Consider the following 26,868-nt stretch of genomic DNA (forward strand, 5'->3'; position numbering starts at 1 on the left):
TAAACAAGTTTAAAAAGGTATTGTTAAGAAGTCTTTGAAAATTACATATTTTATTTTGATTTAAAGTATTTTAAAAATCAAAAAAACACGTAAACCAATTGTTTTACCTTTTCCAGCTAGCATGTCGTTACATCCAGTTTCTAAAAGATTGTCTCGAAGGAAAACGAGAGTGGAAAGAAAGAAGGAGATTCTGGTGCGGAACGGATGAGGATCTTAATATGATTGATGCCATCGACGCCGCAGACTTAGCTTCAAGCCACACGAAAGGTGGCAGGGGACGCAAGCGTGCCACAACCCCGCCTCGACCCAAAATAGTCGAAGTTAAAAAGAAAAATTCGTTGCCCCCTATTCATACAACTATGCCAAAACATAAAACGAGTAACAGTTATAACCAAGTTGTGACGTCATCGAGCAGTGATTATAACCCAAATGTGGAACTACCCAAAACATGGAGCGTAAAATTAGAGAGTGATAGTTTTGACCACAATGTCATAACATTGAATAACAACTGTGACAGAAATGTGACAAGCGTGCACAGCATTTTTAACCCAATTGTGACAACAACAAACATCAATCAGTTTCTGTCTCCACCGAGCAAAAGTTGTCACCCGAATGTTACAACAGCCAGTGCTAGTGAAGGAGTGTGCCCAAAAATTGGAAACGTTAAAAGTGCAACAGAAAATGTGACCGAAACCCACCTTATAGACGCCATACGAATTTCTCGTGACTTGTTGGATTCGTCTCAAATTGACCACGAGCCTTCCTCGAGAGAACACCGGCCACAATTCGGTCACAACCTTGATGAAGTATGGAGTGATATCGACGAAATAATTACAAAGAACGAGTAACAATGGGGACATTGTTTATCAGTTGTGACGTCATTAAAAACACTTTTTTTTTACTTAAACAAAATAAAAACTTTTATAATTTGTGTTTAATTGCAAAAATAAAAGAAGCAAAAAGTAAAACGTAATAATCTCATTGTAGCGAGAACAGTGAGTTTTTTATGACGTCATAAAGTCATATTGTTCTAAGACTTTACACGTTTGTATATAAGTTATTACAGTGATTAAAAAACGCTTTTTGATAATTTTTTGTTTCCAGTGAAAAAAAATTGTTTTTAGTTAATTAAATAATTAAAATAATTTTCAAATTTTTTTTTATTTGACTGTCTGCATTCTTACGAAACTATTCATCGGTAAGCCGCCACTAGGAGTCACTGTTGAGTGCTCCGTGGCGCCTGCTGGTGAGAAGGTTGCGTTGATCAGTGATTGGTGGTTGGAAGGCGCATGCGCAGTAGTGTTTAAATGGCTGCTAGGGACAACGTAGACTCGGGTCGAGAGACTGTATTGAACGAAGTCACGTGCTGTGTCAAAACTCCTGAAAACAGGGTTTCCAAATAAATTTAAAGCAGTGTTGCCAGAAAATATTTATTTTTTGTAAAGTTTAAACTTACTTTGATTGGGGCATTGTGATAACGTCAGTCTTCGTCTCGGAAGTGACGTCAGAGCACGATTGCGTAGTATCGACCATCGGTGACGTCATATTCTTAAATGCTTCTATATTATTTGTGGTTTTATCGATTAATTTGCTGGAGGTAAAATACATTCCGGGATTCCCCTTTCCGCCAACCCCTGCACCCCGCATCTCACCCCCCCATGCAGCTCGAGAACCTGCTTTACCCCGACCTGGGGTAAACCTACGAAAAATGAAAACTATGTTAATAAAAATATACCAAGTTGTGTGGTTTACGGACTTAAGGTTTTGACAACGAACCAAAAGGTTTCGGGTTCAAGCCACACCAAAGCCACAATATTTGACCTTAAGATTGGAGTTTACAAATAGCTTAAACACGTCAAAACAGCCTACCCTTACCAGATAAAAATATATATAAAACCAATCACCCTTAATAAATGTAAAAAAATGGTACTGAATCATAGTTTATGTATGTCCATATTTAAATAATCAGTTGTTAGACGAATTAAATTTACCTAAAATCATCAGGTAGAAAGTGACCCAGCAGAAAATCCTGCCTCGATTTGAAAACTTGTTTCTGAAAATCATTTTTCGCGTTTCCGTATCCGTTGAAAATATGGTCAGCAAACAACAGTCGTCCACTGCAATACATCTGCGAGTAGTTGCAAAAAATTATTAAAAACAGTTAAAAAACCGGGCAAAATCATTAGGCTAGCAATGTCCTAAAATGGCAAAAAAAAACTGACTAAGAGGTAGTTAAAGTTATTTGAGTATAAGCCTGTTTTCCTGCCTAAATCGAGGATAAACTTATAACGATAAACGTATTTTACCAAAGTCATTCCAGGTACAACGTTGTGCCGGCCCAGTAAAAGTGGCATCGGTCGGTTTGTGCCTATTTTCGCTACAGCGAGATCGTATCTGAGTACCCGGTATTGATCATGTTTGCTTTGCAGACAATGTTTCGACCGATTTCTGAGAAAAAAGTGCATATTAAGCGTTTTATTTGCATTATTATTATAACGTCATAACTATCAACAATGACGTTACAACTTACTTGTTTTTATTAATGTAGAGTTTGTCGAACATCGCGTCGAAAGGACTCGAATCTGGATACAAGGAATTGACGACGCAGATGACTAATATCTGGTTGTGTGGCGCCACCTTACGGATAAAATAATCGAGCTCGGCGTCGTGGATTTGCGGGATTCGATGTTTGCTGCATTTGCACGTGAAGGCTTTGTAGTGACTTTTTGGAATGTTTGCTGCTGTAAAACAATAAAGAATAAGCATTTGATCAATATTCACGACCTTAGTTAGTGGTATTTTAGGTGTAGTGGTAAGAACACTTGCTACACTACAAATGAGGTCGAGGGTTCAATCCCCACTGTTCTTATGCTGTAGCGCCCTTTGAGTAAAGGCGCTATATTTAATTTAAACTCCTGCTGATCCAACACTTAATCAGAAGCCTAATTATCGGGTAATTATAATCAATAATATCCCAAACTGCCACAGGCAACTCGAGACTGGGTCGGAGTAACTAATGTTACTCTATGTTTAAGTCGCACATTTGACATTTTTACATTGAGGATTAGGTAGTAAATAGCTAATAAAATCTGGCACGCATTTAAATATTCGTTGAACGAAAGTTGTATTTAAAACCCTTACAAAGTTTGCATGAATTGTTTAAACAAATAGACCTGCATTAAATATCAAATAAAAACGTTTTTAAATCTTTGAAAGCTTGATAATCGAACTTACATGCAATCTGAAGGATCTCCTGTCTGGTACACACCGGGCAACATTCCGGAGCTGGCATCCAGGACCTACCGTGACCGACTGCACTTGCGCTACTACTTGTTCGTTGGGACCGGTGCAAAGGTCGTGACCCCAAGGTTGAAGGTCGTTGTCTTGACCCTGAACTTGTATGAGAACCCGGATGTTGCGGGTGTGAATCAACCGATTTAACTGAAATTAATTTTTAAAGTCAATATTGAATTAAAATCCAAGTAAATCAAAATTTAATCAATTTACCCGGGGATTTCGGTTTGGTTCCATCGTGCGAGGAATCCAGGATTCGCACGTGGGTTTCACTCGTTCTTTTCCCGCCTTCTCTGGTCACGTGACCACCCGGTTTGCGGAACAAGTCATCCTTGACCATTATTGACTACGATAAAAAAAAATTAAAAATTAAAAAAATGAAAAAGTTTAAAATTTTTTTTTTGGTTCTTACGTGTGGTCCAATTGTCATGTGTTTGGGTGGGGCCGACGGGGACCGAAACGACTGAAAAGCTTTTATAACGTCACCATCGTCTGTACACGTGGGTCGCTCTTTCGCGCTTTGGATTAATCGAATGCTTGGTTTCGGCTGGTTAGAAAAAAAAATTTAATAAATTTATTCTTAGCATTTTTTAAATAAAAAAAAACAAAAATAAAACCGCCGTCAGCGGGATTCGAACCTGAGGTTTCTCGAGCAACTTTTTTAGCGCAGGTGAAGCAACCCCAAGTGCAATCCTGTAATGCTCCATCCACGACTCCACCAAATATTTCGCTTTATCTTGGATCTTCTGAAGTTCGCGGTCCGCCTGGGATTCGAACTCGAACCTCTCGGGAGGATCCAACGAGTGTTTCAATTCTTCTATCTCAAACTTTCGCGTCTATTGTGACGTCATAATTAAACAAAATGTTATGAGTAACTTAGTAAATATTTTTGAATTTATAACGCCTGTTATGACGTCACCACAGTAATTATGACGTAACAACTCACTGGAGCATTCTTTGGAATAAGTTTTCTTAGTTTTGAGGATTTTGTTTTTTCTTCCTTATGAGGTCGAGTTGGGGTCGATTGGAATTCCGATGCAGCTCTGGATTCTAACTTGTAACCGGTTTGTAGAACATTCTAAATTAAATTAAAGATGTTGTATTTAAATGGACTTAGTAACTTAAAGTTTGCTATTATTTATTAACCTAAAAAGCAATTGTTGTACAATGGTTCAATATACCAGCCGGTTAGCGTTCTTCAGGTGTTAAATGATGGATTAATATTTATATTTAAACAGATTAAAAATCACCATTTTATCCATGGCCTTTGGTGACCCTGCCACAGCCCCAGGAACAGCACCAACATTCAGTTTAAAAGTTTCTCTGTTCGATGAAAACGTTAAAATCACATTATCCTTGGTGTGAACTCGCACAAACATCTCTTTATTAAGCTGGAAAGAGACATGTTCTTTTAGTTTGGAATCAAGGTCGGGCCATTCGAATTTTCTTGCTACGTTTCCTTCCTCTGTTTTCATTAAACCTCCCTTTTCGAGTAAAATCAACCCAGGTGATCCGTTCTTATGGTAGCAACAAGACTGTGAATATTTAAACAGATAGTTTAAGTTCGAATCCAGGTAACGGTAAGTTTAAAATTAGTGCATTTATATTAAAATGACTACATTTTAATTACCTTTATAATAAAATAAAAACAATTTTACATTTTTGAAAATTGTTTTAATTGGTATATATACAATTATTAAATATGAGCTTTATTACTATTCTGCAATTAAAATAATATTTATTTAACCCCAGCTTACCTTTCCATAGGGAGTAAACGACCCCAGGCAAGTTCTTTCAACGTTGTTGTCGTAACATTGGACGTAAAGTTGTCCGGGTTGGCCCGGGACCGCGCTTGCCAGCACCGCGACCTTACCAGACTTTGCATAACTGAAACATTAATAAAAATTATGACATATAAAGCTGTTAAACTACAAAATATTGATTTATTTTATGACGTCATGCTTACTATATTGTGACGGAGCCGTCTGGCAACTGAACTAGGAATTTCTCTCTTTCGCCGTTGTCTAATCTGTTAAGTTGGGGGATTTTCCCCGTGCTGCTACTCATCTTACGTAGCGGCATCATACCTGCGACCACCCTCGCAAACTTGCTGTCGTTATCACTAGTTCCTTTCCTATATTTATAATAAGGTTATTATAGGGCAGTGTTTATAGCGTATAACAATTTTCACAAGGCCAGAAGGTCGAGAGCTACAAAGAATACGTCATACACACAGTACTGACGTCATAAACACAGTGAAGACGTTATAAATACCTGTAAAGCTTAAGTAAGGTATCTCTTCTACTATCTCCGTATGATCGAATCAGAACTGGTTTGATGCAACCCTTGCTCTTCGCTTCTTCTTGCTCTTCCTCCCTGTGACGTCAAAAATGTAAGTGTGACGTCATAAACAATATTTATTTACAAGTTACTTTAAAATCTTTATTAAAAAAAAAAAAAAAAACATTTTTCTCTATGACGTCACAACCCACTTTTGTTTGATCGCGGCTTGTAGTCTCACTGTCGCCCATTCCATGAGATTTGTTTTCTCCAAGTTGGGATCAGGTTGAGCTTTCACGATCCAACCCTCCTCGAACGCTTTCTTGGATGACAAGTTAAAACTGAGGGTTGGGTTCCCGTGTCGCGGCTTCTCTGCTGTAACGTCATAATAAAAATAGGGTATCTTATTGTTACGTCATAATTTTATATGGAATAAACACAAAAAAAACAATTTTTTAAATTTTTTTTAAGTAAATATTTTTACCAATATCCAAAATGCTCATCTGCGAACCCCGTGTCCAATCCTTTTTCCCGGCCAATCCTTGGTTGCCTAAAACACATTACGTCATCAATACGTCATTATAAATTGGATAGGAAAAATTAACCAAACTTCAAAAATTTACCCCTCTGTCCTTTGCTTAAAGTAGTTTTTGAAGTTCTTAAACTTTGCCTTGATTTAACAACTTCTAAGACTTTCTGACTCGACTTTTTAGGTTTAAGTTTCTCTGGTGGATCGATCAATCTAACTGATGATATTTTTAGCTTTCCTTTGTCGGTGTTATCGATACTTTTAAGAGAACTTTTGCGGGCTATCGAAGGCCTATTTCCGGCAGTTTCTTGCGGATTTAAACCCTCCTTACCACCTTTATATAAGCCTAAATATTTAACTTTTAACCCTCTTTTTTAAGCCTTGTATTCTATACTACAGTTGTTTTTTAAGAGAGCCATAGTACACTAAAATCATATTTGTAACTTATTTGTGTAGCTTTTACCAGTTGATGTTCTAAGTCCAGAAATAATTTTGTTTTCTTGACTTTCCTGACTGGCCTGAACATTTATTTTCGGATTTTTGCCAGGTAAAGAAACTAAACGCTCGTTCTAAAATATCAAGCTGTGTTTTTAAGCCTTTTTACTGTACTTTAGTTAAGCTATCTTTTACTGCAAAACTGAAAAGCTATCCTTACCTTTGTCGGCATTTTATTATAACCTTCCAAACCTTATGCCCAGTAATAATGTACAGGTAGCAATTTGTAACATGTCTAAGTTTTTAAACCTAATTTTTCTCAACCTTTTTTTTGTTTTTTAAAAATTTTACATTTTTACCGGGTGAAGATTATTACGTCATCAATATTGTTCGCGTTAAAAGAGAATTGTGATGAACAATACAAACCTGAATGTCACATTATTTATATTAGAATTTTATTTAAAATAAAATCTTACCAATACTTGTAAGAGAAAGTAGCGCGGCATCTTTCGATAAAGTCTTCGATTTTTTAGACCCAGCAACTTCAGTTTCACGTTTAGTGGTTGTTTTATTCCTCGAATCATCCAGCAAATCGACGATACTTTTTAGTTCGTTTTTTAAAGCGCCAGGCGGCGCACTTTTTGGCGCGTTTATTGATACGCCAGGCACCTCAACATGCGGACTTTCGTGTTTTCCGCTAGCTAATGTCGCAGCGTATTTGTAGCCAGCTTGGTAGGCTGTAGATTGCCAAACTCGTGGCGCATAGATCGCCTCCGAAGTGATCTCTTTCCATTCTTGGCTTAGTAAGTTGGTTACACCTGCAGGTAACAGCACAGAAGGCGATAAGTCGTCTTGAGGTAAAGGGTCACCAGTTGACTGATCGTAAAGTGTCCGCGAGTTTGAATAAGCTGTAAAAGCTTCGTTAAACTTAGCTAGAGTGTCAGTTAGTTCGCGAAGTATATTAGGTGCTGCGAAAGTAGTTTCTTCAAACTGATAACGCTGAGAATCTTCTGGTTCGTTGAACGAAAGCCTAGATTGCCCGAACTGGTCGTCACCAAACATATTGTTAAAACCTTGACCGATTTCGGGCAAAAGACTTCGTGCTTCGTGGCTTAAATCGTTGCCATATTCACCAGGCATTAGACCACCCTTGGGGGCGCCAGGACCAACATCCTTCCCCTCTTTCCCGCCAGTTTTTCCTCTTTTGATGACATTTTTTGGGTCTTGTTTACCCAGAAAAGCAGCTATGCGCGGGTTGAGATTGGCATATTTGAAATATCTAAAAACAATATTTAGGGTATTTAGTAACCGCTACATAAAAAAGTAGGGAAACATATTGACAACATATCAATTTTACATAGTCTAATTAAATGCTAATTGGCAATGGGGTAAGGAAATAAAAAATTATCTAAAAATAAGACATAAATACATCCACACAAGTATTATTGAAATTATTAAACACCAACCTTAGAGCTTGCGGCAATTCTTCCGGTTCCTTCCGGACTCTCCTATAATACCGAACCGGGTTCTTTTGAAGATGGAAATACAAAGTATCGTTATTTTCGGGATGTAACGACTCCATGTTAAATATTACGTCATCAATACGTCATGATTCTACCTAAATTATATCTTCTAATAAAAGGTTATCGAATTCAATGATTTTTAAGGTAGCTATTGTCGCTAACACTACTTCTTTTGTGACGTCATAAATAATCACAACGACCTGCTCTAAGTGCGCTAAAGTACCACTAATGTTGACTTAACTTCAAACTTTTAATTTTAAACGCGTTCTGTTAAGAACAAACTATTTAAAGAGTCTATTCAAATACTTTAAGACCAACATTACCCAATATTAGAATTTTTGACATTAATTAACACTAAAAATACCAAAAAATGTAATTATTTATTACGTTTAAATTCTTCTACCTAAAATCTATCTTTAAACAAACTAACATCTAAGTTTTCTATTCAGTACAAGTTTTATTATCTTGTTCTGTTGACTTAAAACATGAAACAATTTCATGAAAACAAGTAAACTAATTGAACCTTAATCGACGTTCAAACTAGACAATAATTAACATTCATTCCAGTCCTATATTTACCCATTCATAATCCCAACCGTGTCGTATTAAATATCCTATTTTCCACTATCATACTTTAATATTTCCACAACACACGACCACCTGTATTACTTTCAAAAAGAGACCGACATTTTATCGCGTCACTACCCGCGCTTGTGTGTTGCCTGGCAACAGAATCAGTCGGCCGGAACGCGCGCACGTTTTTATGAAAGGCAGTTGTTTGTTTTGCCAATATAAAAGACGCTTTAAAACCTTGTTAATCTTGACTTTTATTGTTAAATGTTTTCTTAAATCTAAAGTTGAATATCACAACCTTTTCAATTATGTATAAATATTAATTTTAAGATTTAACTTTACGTTATTACAAACCGGTACACGTTGACAACCTAAACACAAACTAAATAAGCTTATGTGCATATTTTTAGGCATTTACAGTTAACCTAAGCAAGTTATTTGTCCGGCATTTCCACAAAATGGTACGTTTTGGCAATTTTAAAGCAGAATGTACAACTTGGAATATTTTCAAGTTTACTAACTTATATAGGAACTTTACTTTACTAAATTAACAACACAGTTTGCTATTTTTTCGTACTTTAATAAATTTTACATCTGTGATTTATAGGTTACAGAAAATACGTTTTTTAATGATTTAAAAATAATATTTTTTTTTAACAAAATCAAATTAAAATCTTAGATATTCGAACAATTTCAAACAACACAAGATAAAATGATCAGGATAAATTAATAAATTAAAATTAAAAAAATTAAAAAAAAATTAACAACAAGCAGTATCATACAAAAAATAATTAAAAGAACGCATTTTGCTCGATCCGCTTTCCATTTTAGTTCAAAAGGTAGGCCGTTAAATAAATCATCACGTTCTTTAGCACATTTTAAGGTCATTTTTTTGTTATTTAAAAGTCCATATGAACGTTGCATCAAATCCATTTTTTCATATAGTAAAGATATATTTTTAACTGTTGCTCTGTTTAGGTATATTTGTGTTTGTTTAAGTAACTTGATTGCCTTTTTATGCATAGAAAGTTTTAGGTAGCAACGAGATAGAATAATATAAATTTGATACATTTCGGTAGGAAACCTGTTTAAATCAATCTTATTTTTTTGCAATGTTTTTTAAATTTTAAAAATGCATTCACGCCTTCCTTAGGTTTGTTTAATTTTAATTTTGTTTCAAGGTTTAACAAAAAAAGTGCTATTTGTATATACTTTGACGAATAATCCAGTGGAATAGCAAAAATAATACTGTTTGCACTTTGAAAAAGTGCTTCTGCCTGTGCATATTGTCTTAGTTTTAAATGGCAAAACAGAGTAGAATATAACCGTATATCTTGTGGTGTGTGTGATCAGTAGAAATAAAGGGTCTCATTTTATTGAACAAATTCAGTGACTTTTTAAAGTTCCCTTCACATAAATATGCATTACCCACAGACAAAAAAATAATATTTTTAAGGTCATCATTTGTATTCTTGTTCACCAGTTTGTATTCGTTTTTCTTCCATTCTTCTCTTATTAGTTTATGTTTGTTAAAAATCCCTAGGAGAATTATTCGCAAACTTAAAAAGTCAGCATAAAGAAGTTGTACTTCAACATCCTTTAAATAATTTTTCAATGAAGCAGTAGTAAGCTCATTTGTTAAAATAAATAGGTTTTCAAAAAATCCTATGAGGCTTTGCAATCCGACAGCTTCAACTAATTCTTGTGTAGGAGTATAAGAATTCCAAAAAAAACCTCCTTTATTTATGTTATCAACTTGACTTCGTTTTTTACAATAAAGTTGTAGTCTAACTTCACAAGCAACAGCTAAATTATATCTTAGTGCATAAGCGGTCAAAGGATAAATTAATATATTCTGTTCCAATTCGTTTATAGCTTCGAAACCACAAGTAAATACTTTATAAAAATCACATAAACTTGTTAAATAAAGGGAAATACTTCTATAAATTATTTTCTTTATATTAAAAGCTAAATCTGGATGAAATGCCATAGCAATAGGCCCAGTTTTAAATTCCTCGATTGAACTTAAATTAAAATTTTCTTTAAACTGGCGGGACTTTTCAAAAACGAAAGATTTGTAATGTGCATGAATTTCTTTATCTCCATAAATAAAACATGTTTGTTTTAACACATCAGCTAAGTGATAACCATTCTTTAAATCCACATCAGAGTCAAGATACTTTATCATTTTACTGACAGGTTGAATTAGTTCTGTTGACCATGGCTTGTTTGTGGTATCTTCTTGTCTTCCTAGTGGAAAAATACAAGCAGAAGGTATCATTCCATCAAAAGCAATTCCTCGTTTAGTACATTTGTCAAAAAACCAGTCACCATTATTTCCACCTGTGAAATCATTTAAGGATGGAATTGCAACACATGGAATAATAGTTTCGCCCAAATTTAGGATAATAAAATGAAAAATTACAGAAAACCATCTAAAATATTTTAAAGTGCTTTTGTTTAACTTTTTGTCGGTGTTTTTTTGCTCCTCAAGTAAAATGATGTGCTCAAAGTCAGAGTAGGGAGTTATTTCTTTTCGTACAAGAGATCCCACTCCAGCTATTGCATATTTACATGGGGGTTTTCCCATGATTTTAACACACTTTTTAGCTATAAATTGCATGATACGAGTGTATTGACTGGCTATATAATATTGTATAGCACTAACTGTTTGTATTTTATAATTTTTTTAAATTTGTAATTCTTTTTGCGATATTTTATAAGGAATTCGTACTAACTGCAACATCTTTTTTTCAGTATTTTCTCTTAGTTTGTTAACTTTTTCAGCAACTATTGCCGATATTGTTCTTAAATTTGCCAAAGATTGATTTGCTTTTGATATTTTAAGCAAATGTGAGCAAAGATTATCCAGATCTTTCTTAATTGTTTTAACATTTGAAGGTTTTCTCACTATAGCTGAATTTAAAAGTGCACAACTTCTTATCAAGCTTAATTTATTAGTACTTTTTTCCTTATAAAGCAACCCCATTTTGTGAAGAATTTTTGCTGATTTTTGTGGTTCGTTTTCCTCCCACTTTCCATCTTTTGTTTCTACACAAAGTTTTTTCAACTCAGCGGCAAACATTTTTTCTTTTCTTTTGAATTCCATAATTTTTTTTACTAAGAAAGGGAATATTTATGGACGCAAAAAAAAAGATAAAAAGTATTGCTTATCTTACGTAAAATTTTATACTAACATAAAGGTTTTTCGCGCTTTTCTATTGACTTTTAAACCGTGAACCTAATACCAAGTAAAAGTTTTTTTATTTTTATTTGTTAATGGCCTACACCTTATTCATTTACCCTACCATAGAAAAAGTTCGGGCATGAATATACTCATTCGGTCTATTGACTACCTTAGCCTATTGATATATTGTTTGTTCTATTTGAGAATAAGTTATTCTCCTTTGTAAATGCGATTTGAAATCGATTGTTATAATTTTTGTAATAATAAGTGTGGTATTGGCATTATATCGGAAATAAAAAAACAATGTTGTTTTTATGATTTATTTTATTAATAAGTCAACTGATATCACATTATATAATTTGCAATGATAAAACCATTTTTGTTAACTATTCGATTTAAATTATGTTGATATAATATTGCTGTAAGCGTGTTGTAGTGGTCAGATAACTTGGCTTAACTAAATTAACACGTTGTTTGGCTCTTTTAGCTATTATGCTGCTTTAGGCTACACGCCATAAACTGTACAAGCATCTGTCGGTCAAAAACATTTGAAAAATAAATAAATTATTGGAAAATTATAATGAATAATATACCAAACTTGCAAAGTTAACACATAACTGAGTCGCGACTTATAGTACTCTAATTTGGGTAAAATCGGCAATTTCTACGTTGAGGATAAAAAGGAAAAAATTTGTAAAAATTTGACAACACTGGCACACGTTTCGATTTAAAAAATTCTAGAATTTTTATGGAAATAATTTTACAAAATTTTTATTCTGTTTAATCAAGGTTAAATTACTTTTAAATAACCTAAAATATTGTGTATTGATCTTCGCCAAGAAGCTTTGGATATACGGTTATTTTTTTTTATATTAAACGTCAGTCAGGTAACTGTTTTGTGTGGTTGATATCGAGTTTTATTTTATTAAAGATGTATTAAATTTTTTTTGTATATATTTTTTTCTCAATGTGGAAAGGGGCAAATGTGCGACTTAAACATAAAGTAACAACTCTTACCCTGACCCAGTCTCGAGTTGCCCACGGTAGTTTGGAGTAATATAAATTGTAATTGCCTGATAATTATGCTGCTGATTAAGTGCTGGCTTAGCATGAGTTCATACCGGTTATACTCTAGTGTGCTTCAGCATGGAACAATGGGGATCAAACTCACCCATGACCCAATGTAGTGTCGAAAGTGTTCAGACCACTAAACCATGCTGCCGGCTTCTTTATTTGATTAAACATGTAATTTTTGTGTACTAACTCTTTTATACACTACTTTACTATAGAGTAGCCTTTATATGTTATGCTTAAGGTATGCATAAAAACTAAACCTTCTTTTAAAACATAATCGCTAACTCTACTTGCTATTATTAACTAATTCAAAACAATAAATTTCATGCAAAACTGTCATTTTATTATTAGTTCTATTTTTCTGTACAATAATAAAAACAAACACAAAGAAGGACAAACAAACAACAAAGAAAACCAACAAATAAAATCTGGGTTATTGAGGCGGGTTAATTCAAGTTAAAAAAAGGCGGTAAAGATATAGAAAGCAACACCAAAACAAGCACACAAATTGGCGGGAAACAGAGTATTTAGAGGGTTATCTAGATTTCTACTTCGGTTGAACGACGACGACGCCTCAAAGCAGATCTAAACAGCTCTGATTGATTTGAACTAAATAAAAAATATTATTATTAGTAAAAAGTTTAATAACAAGAATAATTGGAACAAAAGGGATTAAATATTTGATATTAAGGCTAAAATTTAGACTGTGCTAGTCTGAAGTGTAACTATACTCGCATTAAGAAACCCTTTATTTAAAACTAAACTTTTGAATCGACAGATTTTAAGGAAGGACTTACCATGGGATTCTGGTGACCTGGATTCCAGATGGGCAGTTTCTGCTCATTGTTGCCAAGGGAATTCCGCATCCTTGTCTCTGGAGACGGAATTGGAGGTTTTGGGAAGTTGAATCATCGTTACAACAAGCTGACCAACCACTCCAGCTGGAGAAGCAACAATCACCTGAAACAAAATTAAATTGGGGTCAAATAAATCAATTTTTGGGGTAATTTTACTTTTTAATTTAATAACAATTTTAACTTGTGATTGACAAAGAGAATATATAAACTTAAATTATCCCACAATGAGGATAAAGCTAAAGTGACCCCATTGAGTGTAAACTTAATTTGCCTCCATTAGGGATACACTGAAAATGTCACACATTAGGGATAAACTTAAATTGTCCCACGTTGAGGATAAACTAACCTGCATTGCAAACTTGGAAATCTACTGATCCCACAATGTTTGTAAAACACAATCCTTCGCCAGCAAGTCCACCAACACAGTTACGAGTTCGGATCTGTAATTAATTCATTTTACTAATTAGTGATTTTTTTGTACAAAAAAAATTTTGACTAGAAAATAAGTTATGTTAGTTTTTACCTTATGAAAAATGTCACCATGATTTTAAAAATTAAAATATCTAAAAAAAATAATTTTAACATTGAAATTTTTAGGTTATGATCTACTTACCGAGTTTCCAGCGCCACAGGTTGCATTACAAGGTCCCCAGGTTGTCCATCCATCCCAGAAAGCACAGAAGTCAGTGTTACAAGGTTCAGTGTCTCCTTGTCGTTGTCTGGTACATGTTTGTTGTCGGAATCTTTGTCTAGTTCCTCCTCCACAACTCAACGTACAACCTCCCCATGTTGACCACTCAGCCCATGAACCTGTGAGAATTAAATAATATTTTTTAATTTGGATAAAAATTGATCATAAATCTTATACTAACTAATATTGAAATTAAATTTATCCTGTTTTGAAACGCTATGTTTTATTAAATTGTTTTATTTAACACATTAAAATGTGATTAGTTGGTTTTTTTAATGAATATGTTATCCTACCGTCATCAGTGTTGCATGCTGAGACTTGGAATTCATCTTCGAGCCCACAACTGTGACTTCTTCTTCTTGCGATACGTCCTCCTCCGCATGACACGGGGCAAGCACTCCACTGCATCCACTGAGTCCATGCTCCAGGATCCTGGTTGCATCCGACTGTCTCCACATCAATTCCAGGATCGCAAGTGTGAGTTCGAGTTCTGTGAATTTAAAATTAAAACTTAAATATTCAGAACAAGAAGAAGTTTTTTAAAAAATCTTTAAAATGCTTAAAGTCCAACTGACCTTGACATTTGACCTCCAGCACAAGTTTGCGAGCAGGGGGTGAACTGCGACCATTGATTCCATTGCCCGACGATCTCAGGACATTCAAGAGATAGGAAGTTCTGTCCTTCGCAACCTGCTAAGCCACGAATTTCAGCTTGGCACTCCCGCATCCTGGATTGTATTCCTCCTCCACAACTCTGGGAGCATCCACTCCATTCAGTCCAGCCAGACCAGTATGGGCATAATGTGGTTCCACAAACCTTAAGGTTTAAAAATAGTAGATTTTAACATGTTTAATTTAGGTCTACAAAATATAGAACAAACTGCTATTTGTGGTGCTTTGTGGTGCTCGAGCGAATTATTGAGGGCAAATATTAGTTGCGACCAGACTTTGACAATTTAAATGCTAACTGTTTGGTGGGCAATCAACTTGTAAGTGTAATATGAATGAGTTATTTACAAAGTCAGGATCGAAAAATTGTTTAAAGTTGTTAAAAATTGTAACACTAAAAAAATGTTTTAGAAACCACTGTAGCAACGTACCCCAGCCTCAGTTTGGTCGTCCAATCCACAAGAATGGGATCGACTTCGAGCTCGGGTTCCGGATCCACAGGATTGCGAACAAGGTCCCCAATTGGTCCAAGCAAAGTAGGATCCCTCGAAGGTGTTGCAGAGTCCGACATCGGTTTGGGGTTGAAGCCCACAAGTATGTTGGCGAGTCTGGGTAGGAAAGGTTTTCGTTAAAATGGTTTGCAACGTAAATATTTAAAGTTTAGTTATAATCATTAGGTTGGTTTTATAAAGAGATTTTATTCTTCAATGAATTAAGACTAGTGACAATTTACATGAAAACTTGGCTGATTAAATGTTTTAACATTAATTAAATCTTAAACTTGCACATTTCATTGGGTAAATTCATTAATAAATTAAATTCTTACCCTTGTGTAGGTTCCTCCTGCACATGACCTCGAGCAAGGCGACCATGAGGTCCAAATCGTCCACGTACCAGCGTTGGTGTTACATGCTTGCAACTCGACGTCGTCTTCTCTTGTACACGTTTGTCGTCGTTGTCGCGACTGAGTGCCCCCGTTACAGGTGGCGGAACAACGAGTCCATGCTGACCACGAAGTGTAGACTCCTGATTGGTCAAAAAATAAAATGGTTGAGTGGGGGGTTGTAACAATAAACTTTTAGGTTTCAAAAAATAAAAAATATTTCTTGGAAAAGATCTTTAAAAAAAATAATTAAACCATTAGTTTATTAAAGTTATTGTTTTTATTAAACTAATTTTTTAGAAAACCTTTAATTTAATAAAATAAAAATTTTCCTTTTTTAGAATTTTTTAACTTTAAACTAACCCATAAAAGTGTTGCAACTTTGAACGTCGGTTTCATCAGCGAGTCCACAAGAATGAGATCGGGTCCTGGAGTAAAATCCACCGCCGCAAGAAGCCTACAACAACACAATATGTAAATAAAATCAAGTAATTAATTATTTCAAAAATTCATTGTTATTTATAAACTTTAAATTTAAGTTCTGCGAATATAAAAAATATTTTTAAACACAACTTACACTGCATGTTGACCAGGATGACCACAACGACCAAGCTCCTCTTAGTCCTCCGGTGTTACAGTTCCTGCTCTGACGATTTTCCCCGATGCAACCTCCGACCTGGTTCACTACACCGAGGATGCACTCTCTGTTGCGGACAATCACACCTGTGTGATGTCATAATCAGGTTAGTCGGTGATTTTTCCCCAAATTTTTATTTTTGGTGAAGACTTTTTTCAAAGATAAAAAAGTGCTTACCTTCAATACAAGATGAGGAACAGGAAGACCATGAACCCCATGCGGACCAGAAAGGACATCGGTTTACGTTACAAGCTTGGATAACTGGAGCAAGTTGGACGCAAGGATTAGTTCGCAATCGGCTTTGTCTTCCACCACCGCATGTGACATCACAAGAGGACCACAATGTCCAATCAGAGGTGACTCCATCTTGAAATTTAAAGAAGTTTTTAAGTTGAGTTTTGAGTGTAAAGATAAAGTTTAATGATAAGATTATTTAAACTGCGGGATAAACTAGTTTTCTGAACTTTTATAGCAACAAATTGGTTGATAGCCCACCCAAAGTTGGTATTTTTATTGTTGCTATAAGGTCGCAACTTTTAACCAATATTTGCCTGCGATAATTTACCGTAACTGCAGTTTTAAGTTTTTTGTAGGCTTATAAATTGGGCATACAAATATTGTTCACAAAGCTCTATTATAACTAGATTTTTAAATTTTTGTCAAAAAGTTAAAAAGCTTTTTAAACTCACTTCCAGCATTGCAACTTCTCGGTTCGGTGTCTGTAACTTGCCCATTTGAGCAAGTTGACCTCCGGACTCTCTGTTGTTGTCCAGTTCCACAACTGACACTGCATCCACCCCATTGTTCCCATGGTAATATTTCACAACAAATGTCGTTTCCGCACGACAAAATCTGTGGGAATAAAATTCATTTTTTTAATGTAGAAAAAATTTAAAAATAAAAAATGATTATTTAGAAGAAATCAAAATCTTACATCGCTATCGTTTTCAAATCCACAGAATCCTCTCCTGTTTCTGGTGCGGGTTCCTCCTCCACATGTGACTGTGCATCCGCCCCAGAGAGACCAGGGTCCGTAAGATGGGTCTTGACCACATGCAACTTGCTCAACCTCTGGTTGGACGTCGCAGCTGTGGAATCTAGTTCTGGATCGTCGACCTTTTTGTCAGAAAAAAAGTTGGTAAAAATTTGCACAAAAAAAAGGAAAAAGAAAATAAATTTTACTATTATCAGTATCTTGGTATACTATATTTTAATATGTTTTGTTTGAACTTAAATATTAAAAAAAAATAATAAAAAAGTGTTTTCCAAGGCAGGAACAAAAGTGCCTACCTCCAGCACAAAGTTGGGAGCAAGCAGTCCATTGTTGCCAAGGTCCGAAGGATCCTCCATTTCCACAAGCTTGGGTTTCTACATTGGGTGCCATTCCACATTGGTGGAACTGACTTCGGGACTGAAAAATGGGATAATTTTTAAGGTGGAATAATTTGCAAGAATACAACTGGCATGGAGTTTTTTTACTAATTAATTTTGCTTTAATTAATAAATTAAAAGTGCTTACCCTAACTCCAAGACAACTTGAGGAACAACCCCCCCAGTTCTGCCAGGGTCCGAACCCTCCTGGGCCCCCACATGCTCGACTTTCAGCATTGGCTTGTAACCCACAGGTGTGGAGTCGGGTTCGGGCCTGGAAGCCCCCAGGGCAAGTTTGGGAGCAAGTTGACCACTGGGACGGCTCCAAGAACACACCGGGGTTAGTGTTGCAAACTCTGTGGTAAAAAGGTTTTTATTTTAATCATTTTTTATAAGCTTTGGCTCAGCAGAAGTTTATAACATTTACAGTGCCTTACTTAAGGATACTACAGCATGAGAGCAGTGGAGATCAAGCCAAGGACCTCATTTAGTAAAGTTGGAAGTGTTCTGACCACTGCACCATGCTGCTGGCATTATTTGTTTAAATTCCATAATTTATTTGTCTAAATTAAACTTCTAACCCACCTGGATTGTCGTTCAACTTGTCTGGTTCCACAAATATGGTTTCGGCTTCTCAGTTGTCTTCCTCCTCCACAAGTTGCAGAGCATTGAGTCCATGCAGTCCATCCATCATATCCCGCATCAACTCCACAGAGCTGGCTCTGGCTTGACCTCTCGTTTGTGCAACTGTGAATTCGTGACCTTGTGGCTTGACCTCCGGGACAGCTTTGAGAGCATTGACCCCATTGACCCCAACCTGACCATTCACCAGCCGAGATAAAGCAAAACTGAGAATAAAGTAATTTTAATTGAGGATAAAATAAATTTTATTTAAAATTTAAAAGAAAATTTAAAAATAATTTCCAAAATCTAAGAAATACTCTTTTGTGTTTTTTATGTTAAAAATATAAACTTACTCTTCTTTCGTTAAGGTCGTTGACATTAGGACAAGTATTGACCCTTGACCTTACTTCATTACCATACCCACATGACCTTGAGCAAGGTCCCCACGAGCTCCAGTTGCCGTAGACACAACACATCTGGGTGTTACAGAGAGTAGCTTCTCGTTGGCGGTTTTGGCTGATTCCCTGGTTCAGATCATCAGCAACTAATTAATTTACAAAGTAAATTATAAGAAATTTTTAATAATATTTTAATCATGTTTCTTAGTTGATTTTTATTAAATAATTAGTAGTTACAAAATGTGCAAAATCAATTTGCAATAGATAACACTGTAAGGTCAACAATTTTCTAATTTAGGCCTAAATAAATAAAAGTTGAATATGTTAATTGAAAACAGCCAAAGATGGAAATTAAAAATTAATTTGTAAACTGTTAATTAACAAAGTTAACTTTGCAGTAAAAATTTAGCCTTCATGACAATTATCGAACCTACTAACATTTGTTCTGTTTTCATTTAAATACTTACTTGGACATGAATGGATTCTGGTTCTGAACCTTTGTCCGGTGTTGCATGGCGCATTACAAACCGACCATCCTGACCAAGCTCCCCAATTTCCACCAAATCCACAAGTTTGGGTGTCTCTCTGTGAGAAATAAAAATTGTTGAACAACTTAAAAGTAGGATCATATTTATGTAATAATTTCAACAAAAATATATTTCAAAATATTTAATTTCTGATTTAATAAAATATTGTTTATTAAAAATGTTTATAACTAACTGAGCATTTAAATAATAATGATTTTATTTAATTAGGCAACTTAAAGTTAATTAATTACCTGGAATTCGTTTGTACAAAGATGTCGTTGAACTCGAGTCTGGGTTCCTCCGGGACAGGAGGTGGAGCAAGCTCCCCAAGTTTGCCAAGTTCCGAATCCACCTAAAAGTTTAAAAAAGTTCAAAGTTTGCAAAAAAAAAAACATTTCAAATTAAAATTTTTAAAGCATAAAACGGCCAAAATATAAAAAAGTTAAATATTTATCAATTTTTTGGGGGGATTTTAGTTCTTCTTCCTTAAGTGGGATTTTAGTTCTTCCTTACCTGGTCCACTGCAAGCCTCTTGTTCAGAATTAGGAGCCTGCCCACAAGTGTGGAATTGTCTTCGTACTCTGATACCATTACAGGTACTACTACATTGTGACCATGTCTGCCATGGCATAAATGAGCCGGGGTCACCACATGAGGTCGTTTGTTGTTGAACTTGATTGGAGCAAATGTGGGATCGAGTTCGGCGAGCTATTCCACCAGCACAAGTTGTGGTACATCCCCCAAATGCAGTCCTGGAAAAATTAAGGTTTATTGAACAAAAATTCTGTGAAATAATTTAATATTTCTGTTACAATATCAAATATTTTTTTATATTGGTTTATTCCTGATGTGGGAAGGTTAACTTCATGACCTAAACATAGAGTATCATTTGTTGACCCAGTGTTAAATTGACTTTGGATGTTTAGGATATTATATATTTTGATTGCTTGATAATTAAGCTGCTAATTAAGCGCTGGCTCAGCAAGAGTTCATACCGTTTATAGGACCTTACTTAATGGCACTACAGCATGAGATCAGTGGGGATTAAACCCAGAACCTTATGTAGCAAAGCCAAGTGTTCTGACCACTAACTTAACTAATAAATCAGAATAACCAAAACCCACCAAGCTTGGAAATCTCCCTCAATTCCACAAGGTCTTGTTTCAACGTCAACATTTGCTCTGCATGAGTGGCTTCTCGTTCTTCTTTGGAGTCCTCCGGCACAAGACTGACTGCATGCCTGCCATGGTGTCCATGCTCCCCAGTTACCAACACCTGTGATGTCATAATTGTTAGCACTATGATGTAAGAAGCCTGGTTATTTGATAATTACAGAAGTTGTACTTACCAACATTGCAGACTTGGGTTGCAATTTCAACTGGAATGTTACTGCAAACATCCGCTCTTTGTCGAGTTTGTACACCCTAAATATTAAACAATTGTTTAATTAAAAACAGTTTGTTGAAGATAAGGGTAAAAAAAGTTCAAACAGATAAATATTTTAAACAATCCAAGAACATTTAAAGTATGTGTAGACAGTAAACTTTAAGACCCAAAATTTTTAGGTTTATTCATGTAAAATTCTTGATAAAACCAAACATGGACTTACATTGTTGCAAGTGACGGAGCATACCGTCCAACCAGACCAAGGAAGTCTTCCGCAACATTGAGCCAATCCACATTGTCGTGCTTCGGTTTGTACATCATTGGTGCAAGTGTGGCGCTGTAAAATAATGGTCAAATGTTATATTAGATTAATATCAAAAATTACAATTACTAGCTAGTTCTTAGTTGTCTTACTCTTATTTCGTGCTTAAGTTTTTAGTTTACACAAAAAAATCAAATTATTGTGAAAATATTTATATTTCAAAAAATGCTTTTAACAAAGTCACAAAACCAATTCACACTCCCATTATTACAAACAATGCCCACCTGTTGTCTGGTCTGTTGACTTCCTCCACAGCTAACTGGACAAACCGACCATGTTGACCAAGCAAGGAAAGCACCTTCTCCGAAAGTGTCTGTGTTACATCGGATGGCTTCTTGGCTAATACCAGTACAACCTACAAAGAAAATATTGAAAACATAGTAATATAAAACTCAACAAAAATGATTGTTTACAAAACAACTTAAGGTCTGGTACACAAAACGGTATAAACTCCTGCTGAGCCAACGTTTAATCAGCAGCCTAATTACCAATTATATTTAATAATATTCCAAACTGCCAAAGTTAACTTAAGACTGGGTTGAGGTAACTAATGTTTCTCTATGTTTGGGTTGTAAAGTCAAACTTCCTACATTAATGATAAAAGTAAAAAAACATTTATTAACAATAAAGAAATTTACCAAATTCTCCAATTGTGCCGGCAATACAAGTTCGTCTCCTGGTTCTTGATCCGATTCCACATGAAGTAGAACATGCTCCATAAGCTCCCCAACCTGCCCAGTAAGCACAAACGTTTCCAACTGGGTTGACACATCGTCTAAATTGTGTAAAATGGGTTTTAAATTATTCATTAGTTGTGTTTTTTATACTTTTTATATTATAGTCTCAATTTTCACAAATGGCAATTTTATTTATTCTTCAGGCCTATAAATTGGACATATAAATATTTATATATATTGTACACTAAGCTAAATTATATGTAGATGCTTATATATTCATATCACATATTAAGTGTTAAATGATAAGTTAGACACCATATTTTATTGTGTAAATTGTTGAACTTTCAAGATTTTACTATTAAAACTGGTAACGTTGTTGTTAGTTTTAAAGAATATTCAAAACAGGTTCATAACCAAATATTTATAAAATTTTATCTTTATCATGTTTATGCAGTTTGTTGACATACAAAACAAACTTGGCATTATCATAAGTTTAAAACGTGATACCATAGCGGATAATCTTCTTTAAGATTAGAGTTGTAAAAATATTTATTTTATGACCAGCTATTTTAAGTAACAACAGCGCATGTTTCATTTAAAAAATGTGACCTTATTAATTTGCATAAACAAAAACTATCACCAACAATGAAGTTTAAGCTATAAAATCATCTTTTTTAATCTATATATAATAAAGTTAAATGTACTTTATTATATCAATAGGTGTGTTTAACTTACAGGCCTACAAAATAAATAAAACTGCCAGTTGTGATGCACAGGTAAATTATTGTGGACAAATATAAGTTGCGAGTTGCAACCATATTATGACAATTAAATGCTGACTATAAATTGGGCTAGCAACTGGTTTTAAGAAAAATTATTCCTCACCTGTAAAGATTGCATGATCCTACACAACCTCCTTCTCCGGGAACACATCCAGAACATCTTCGGAGTCTAGTTTGAACTCCTCTTCCGCACAGACCTTGACAGTTACTCCATCCTCCCCAAGGGAACCATCGACAAATTGGTCCTAAAAGTGAAAGTTGAAATTTAAAGAAAATTTGGAGAAAAAAATAAAGTTTGTATATATTTTTAGTAAGAAGAAAATGTAATTTTTTAACCAGTAATTATTTTTTAAAAAAGTTAAATTTGTAAAATAAATATCGGAATATGTACACACAGAAAAATTATAATAAAACACTGCAAATCTTAAACACAATACTTTTAAGTCACGGTTTTTAAGCCTATTTTGTTTTTACACCAAACCACCTACCAAACAACCCACGCTCTGCAACAGTTGGGACAACTACGGCAATGCTTATAGGGGGTGGAGGGTTTGTTGGAACGACAAATGCTGCTGTGACCGGGGGAGGGGGTGCAGTTGGAAAAACTGAGGGTTGGAAATTGATACCCACTCCACCACCGGTTATACCAGTTAAACCGCCCCCAAAAATCCCCTCAATACCCCCCTGAGCTGCTAGGACTGCAGCAAACGCTGGGTTTTGTGACAGGGTGACAAGAGTTTGTAAGTTTATCACCCCTGCTCCGACTAAGGAGGTTATGAGCTGTACTCCGCCAGATAAAAAGACATTCATGGCCTCTGCGTCACCAGCTACCGCTGCTTCCACGAGAAGGTTGAACTGTTCAATGGAAATCAGCGCGGCAAGAGCTACACCAGGTGGGGTAATATTTTAGTTTTAGCCAAACCAAAACTTGGTCGGAATTTTTGTTGGTTTCAAGTTTGAGATTTTGGATTTGTGAGCTCACCCAGAAAAACATGCAAACACCAATTATGACATTAAAAGAAAACTTACTTGGATTTGTTGTAGTTGGTGAGTATTGGAGACCCAAAAAAGCTGATTGGTTAATAAATGATTAGTAAAATGAAGTTGGTAATATTTAAATGATAAAGTTATAAAAATGATGTTAAGTTTAAAAAATGAATAATGATAAAAAAAAAATGCAATTTTGAAAATGGTTTTTAATAAATAGGTTTAATGTTAGAAGAAGAATGTTCAGATTAGTTGTTAATGAGATTAAGTAAGTTAGTACAAATGAGGTTGACGTAAAATTGTAATTTATCTTGAAACCAACAAAAATGAGTTTAAACATATTTTACATTTACAAATTTTATTACTATATTTTTAAACACAAACTATAAAAACCAATTGTGTAAAACTATGTAAAAAAATTAATTAACTTATGGCATTTTTTAGCTAAACCCTTTGTTTCAAATACCATTTAGGTTATTAGTTTTTTTATGGTCACTGCATAAAAATGTTCGGCCTACCTTCACAGTCCTGGTTTCCTGAGGCAATGCAAGCCAGAACAGCAGAGAAAACTCCAGGACCTTGCTTGATTCCTCGGTTTGATCCAAAGCCATCCCAAACTGGCTCAAGTCGAGCATAGATTTGGGAAACTGAGTTCATCTTTGTGCAGGTTTCTTCTTCGGTCTGGAGAAAAAATTTGTTTTTAAAATTATTTTTAAAAAAGTGAGGATAATTAGAATGTAAATAGAATTAGACATATGTCAAGTGAGTTTTACTACATGTGACAATATTGTTTGATATATTGCTATTTAAATAAATAGATAAATGGTTCCAATAAATTTATTTGTTAATAAAAGGCCTATGCTAATAAAAATTAGAAGGGATGTGCTTCTGTTTAAACACATTGTAAACCAATTAAGTTAATTTACAATATTATTATGGTGCATGAAGACTGAGTTGAACTTATTATAACAGCCTAATGTTTTGTGAAGTTGGCTTAAAATTTACCTCCTCATCTTGGTAATAACAGCATGTTGCGTTTCTACAGGTTGCTTGTGTCATGTTAATAAGCCCACAGTCTTCTATTTTACTATCTTCATAAGGTTGACAAGCAGCTCCTGTAACACAAAAATTAAATAAGATTTTACATTAAGTCAACAATATAAAAAAAATTTAACAGCACTAAAAAACATTGTTACATTTTTTTTTTGACATATTTTGGAAAATTGCAAATACATAAAGAAGTTTAAACGTTTAAGAACTTTTAAGAAAAAAACTCTAAAATTTGTAGTTATTTAATTGAATTTTAAAACACGCCTTAAGGTGGAAATGTGAGAAGCTTTTAAAGTTAAGTAATAGTTGGGTAACGTAACCAAGGTCAAAAAAGATATGTTTTTAAGATCGTATCAGTTAAATTGTGTTTACAAATTTAGGTTGAATTATAGCTTGTGTGTTAAGGGGTATATTTAGGGTTTATCTTTGAATAAAGTGGAATTGTAATTTAAAAATGTAGTAAAAACAAGTAACAAAAAAATGCGCTACTAAAATTGCCGCGCATTTAAAAATCCTGTACAATTAGTCTTTATGCAGTCGCTGTAATGGAAGTCGTATTAATGACGTCATAACTTACGTTCAATGTGTGAAATCATCTGAGCAATATTCCCGAAGAAGGCTGTGGACTCGAGGGTGGTAGTTTCAGTGGTCGTGGGGGGTTCAGTTGGGGTTACAGCCTCCGTTGTGGCACTAGTCGTTTCATCTTGAGCTGCTACAAGTCCTATAGCTATAGCAGCAAGCGCATATGCCCAGCACAATTTTAAATTCATGTTTTTAGTCTACTGAATAACTGTAAAAATTGAAAAATGATATTGAAAAATAAACTTCAATTTTATCACTTTCAAAATTATAAATTTGCCCTAAAAAGTTATTTGTCTAAACCATTTTTTATCCGCGTTCATTATTATCTAACCACTCATAGTTTACACCGTTTTGTAATAACTAAACTGCTACGAAATAACAAATATTTTGGATGATATAACCTGGGGGCAGACTGTTAGTACCAACACTTTTTACAAAATTTTAAATTTAAACGACGAAGACATCTCTACCAGTCTCGGAAACGGATTTAATTATTTTTGTTTCAATTTACTTGGGTTTATTCTAGGTAAATTGCGCAATTCTTGAAGTAAATATTAATATTCTGAAAATCCGTTGCTTTCTTGAGGCTAAAAATATCTGTCTTTTAAACTTACAATTTTTTTGTAAAAATTCAAATAGTTTTGTGCATTTTTTTAAGGTAATAAAATAACATCATTCTATTTTTTAAACAATCATTTAAATAAATATAATTGCGACAAAGTTAGTTGTTAACGTCCAAAAATTTAAAAAATATTCTAAGCAAAAAAATATTCTAAATACTGACTTGAAATTAAATTTTAAAACGCTTTAAATACCGGGATATTAAGACACCGAAAGGCGTTAACCGGTTTACCACAATGACCAACGCCCAAATTGCACGAACATTGGTTTAAAAAAATATTTTTACTCAGAAACTTGCATCAAAATTTATTTCAAAAAACGTGACTTTTTTATTTTTATAATATGACAACCTTAACTGCTATTTTTAAGAGCAATTTTCGGTTAAAAAAATGACATCTTGACCTTTACATTCCTTCATCTTAAAGCAGGTCAGAGATTACATTACATTCTTATCATTTACATCAATTTCATTACTTTTACTATCTACTTACTAATCTACTTACCGAATTTTTTCTGAAATCGTAATTTATATGCGAGCGAAATAGTACAAATTATTTAAACTTTTTTAACTTTTGTAATTAAATTTTAAATGACTTAAAGCCACTTAAAAAAGCCCGGTAATTAGCTACAATAGCTTATAATTATCTCGCTTTCAAACCGCAGTTAACGCCTTTTATTTAACATTGTAACAAAAAAGACAAATAATTAAAAAAATCAAAAAACAATTTTATAAAAACCCAACTTTTTAAAATATTTTTTACACCGCAAAAAAAAGTTAAAATTAAATAATAATTAACACGTTTTGTCTAAATTTAATCTACCCAGCCCTGTTAACTATTAATTTATAATTTGGGAAACCGAGCTGGCGGATGCCAGCCACGCCCAGTGTACCATTCGACTCTCTTACCT

At 34.4% G+C, this 26,868-nt stretch overlaps 2 protein-coding genes across 4 annotated transcripts; both read right to left on the reverse strand.

Annotated features, from left to right (window-relative positions):
• Window positions 1–938: 938 nt before the first annotated feature.
• On the reverse strand, window positions 939–8,514 carry LOC145745012 (uncharacterized protein C3orf20-like). Of its 3 annotated transcripts, none has more exons than XM_082562997.1 (18): window positions 8,005–8,514; window positions 7,015–7,817; window positions 6,059–6,124; window positions 5,787–5,946; window positions 5,569–5,670; window positions 5,261–5,428; window positions 5,052–5,181; window positions 4,545–4,829; window positions 4,241–4,372; window positions 3,933–4,130; window positions 3,707–3,841; window positions 3,508–3,640; window positions 3,235–3,441; window positions 2,531–2,741; window positions 2,307–2,448; window positions 1,992–2,128; window positions 1,457–1,699; window positions 939–1,380 (listed from the first exon to the last, which is right to left on the reverse strand). In XM_082562997.1, the coding sequence occupies exons 1-18, from the start codon at window positions 8,118–8,120 to the stop codon at window positions 1,161–1,163; spliced, it is 3,588 nt and encodes a 1,195-aa protein (XP_082419123.1). In that variant the 5' UTR covers window positions 8,121–8,514; the 3' UTR covers window positions 939–1,160. The 3 variants fall into 3 exon arrangements, with proteins under 3 accessions (XP_082419123.1, XP_082419124.1, XP_082419121.1); XM_082562998.1 differs by having other exon boundaries at window positions 2,531–2,738; window positions 5,787–5,949; XM_082562995.1 differs by having other exon boundaries at window positions 5,787–5,949.
• A 4,802-nt stretch (window positions 8,515–13,316) lies between these two features.
• LOC145746036 (uncharacterized) lies at window positions 13,317–25,526 on the reverse strand. Its single transcript, XM_082564215.1, has 30 exons — window positions 25,334–25,526; window positions 24,712–24,821; window positions 24,225–24,387; window positions 23,208–23,603; window positions 22,823–22,964; window positions 21,899–22,035; window positions 21,485–21,615; window positions 21,162–21,275; window positions 20,901–20,976; window positions 20,677–20,827; window positions 20,066–20,304; window positions 19,804–19,904; window positions 19,493–19,610; window positions 18,981–19,171; window positions 18,589–18,851; window positions 18,152–18,359; window positions 17,923–18,043; window positions 17,567–17,748; window positions 17,322–17,484; window positions 16,810–16,998; window positions 16,573–16,718; window positions 16,359–16,452; window positions 15,939–16,138; window positions 15,544–15,720; window positions 15,019–15,260; window positions 14,737–14,933; window positions 14,366–14,562; window positions 14,099–14,192; window positions 13,693–13,855; window positions 13,317–13,504 (listed from the first exon to the last, which is right to left on the reverse strand). Exons 1-30 carry the CDS (start codon window positions 25,524–25,526, stop codon window positions 13,435–13,437), a joined length of 4,968 nt encoding a protein of 1,655 aa, XP_082420341.1. The 3' UTR covers window positions 13,317–13,434.
• Window positions 25,527–26,868: the final 1,342 nt, after the last annotated feature.

The sequence above is a fragment of the Corella eumyota genome, chromosome 3 (genome assembly GCF_963082875.1).
Source record: "Corella eumyota chromosome 3, kaCorEumy4.1, whole genome shotgun sequence".
Classification (NCBI taxonomy): domain Eukaryota; kingdom Metazoa; phylum Chordata; class Ascidiacea; order Phlebobranchia; family Corellidae; genus Corella; species Corella eumyota.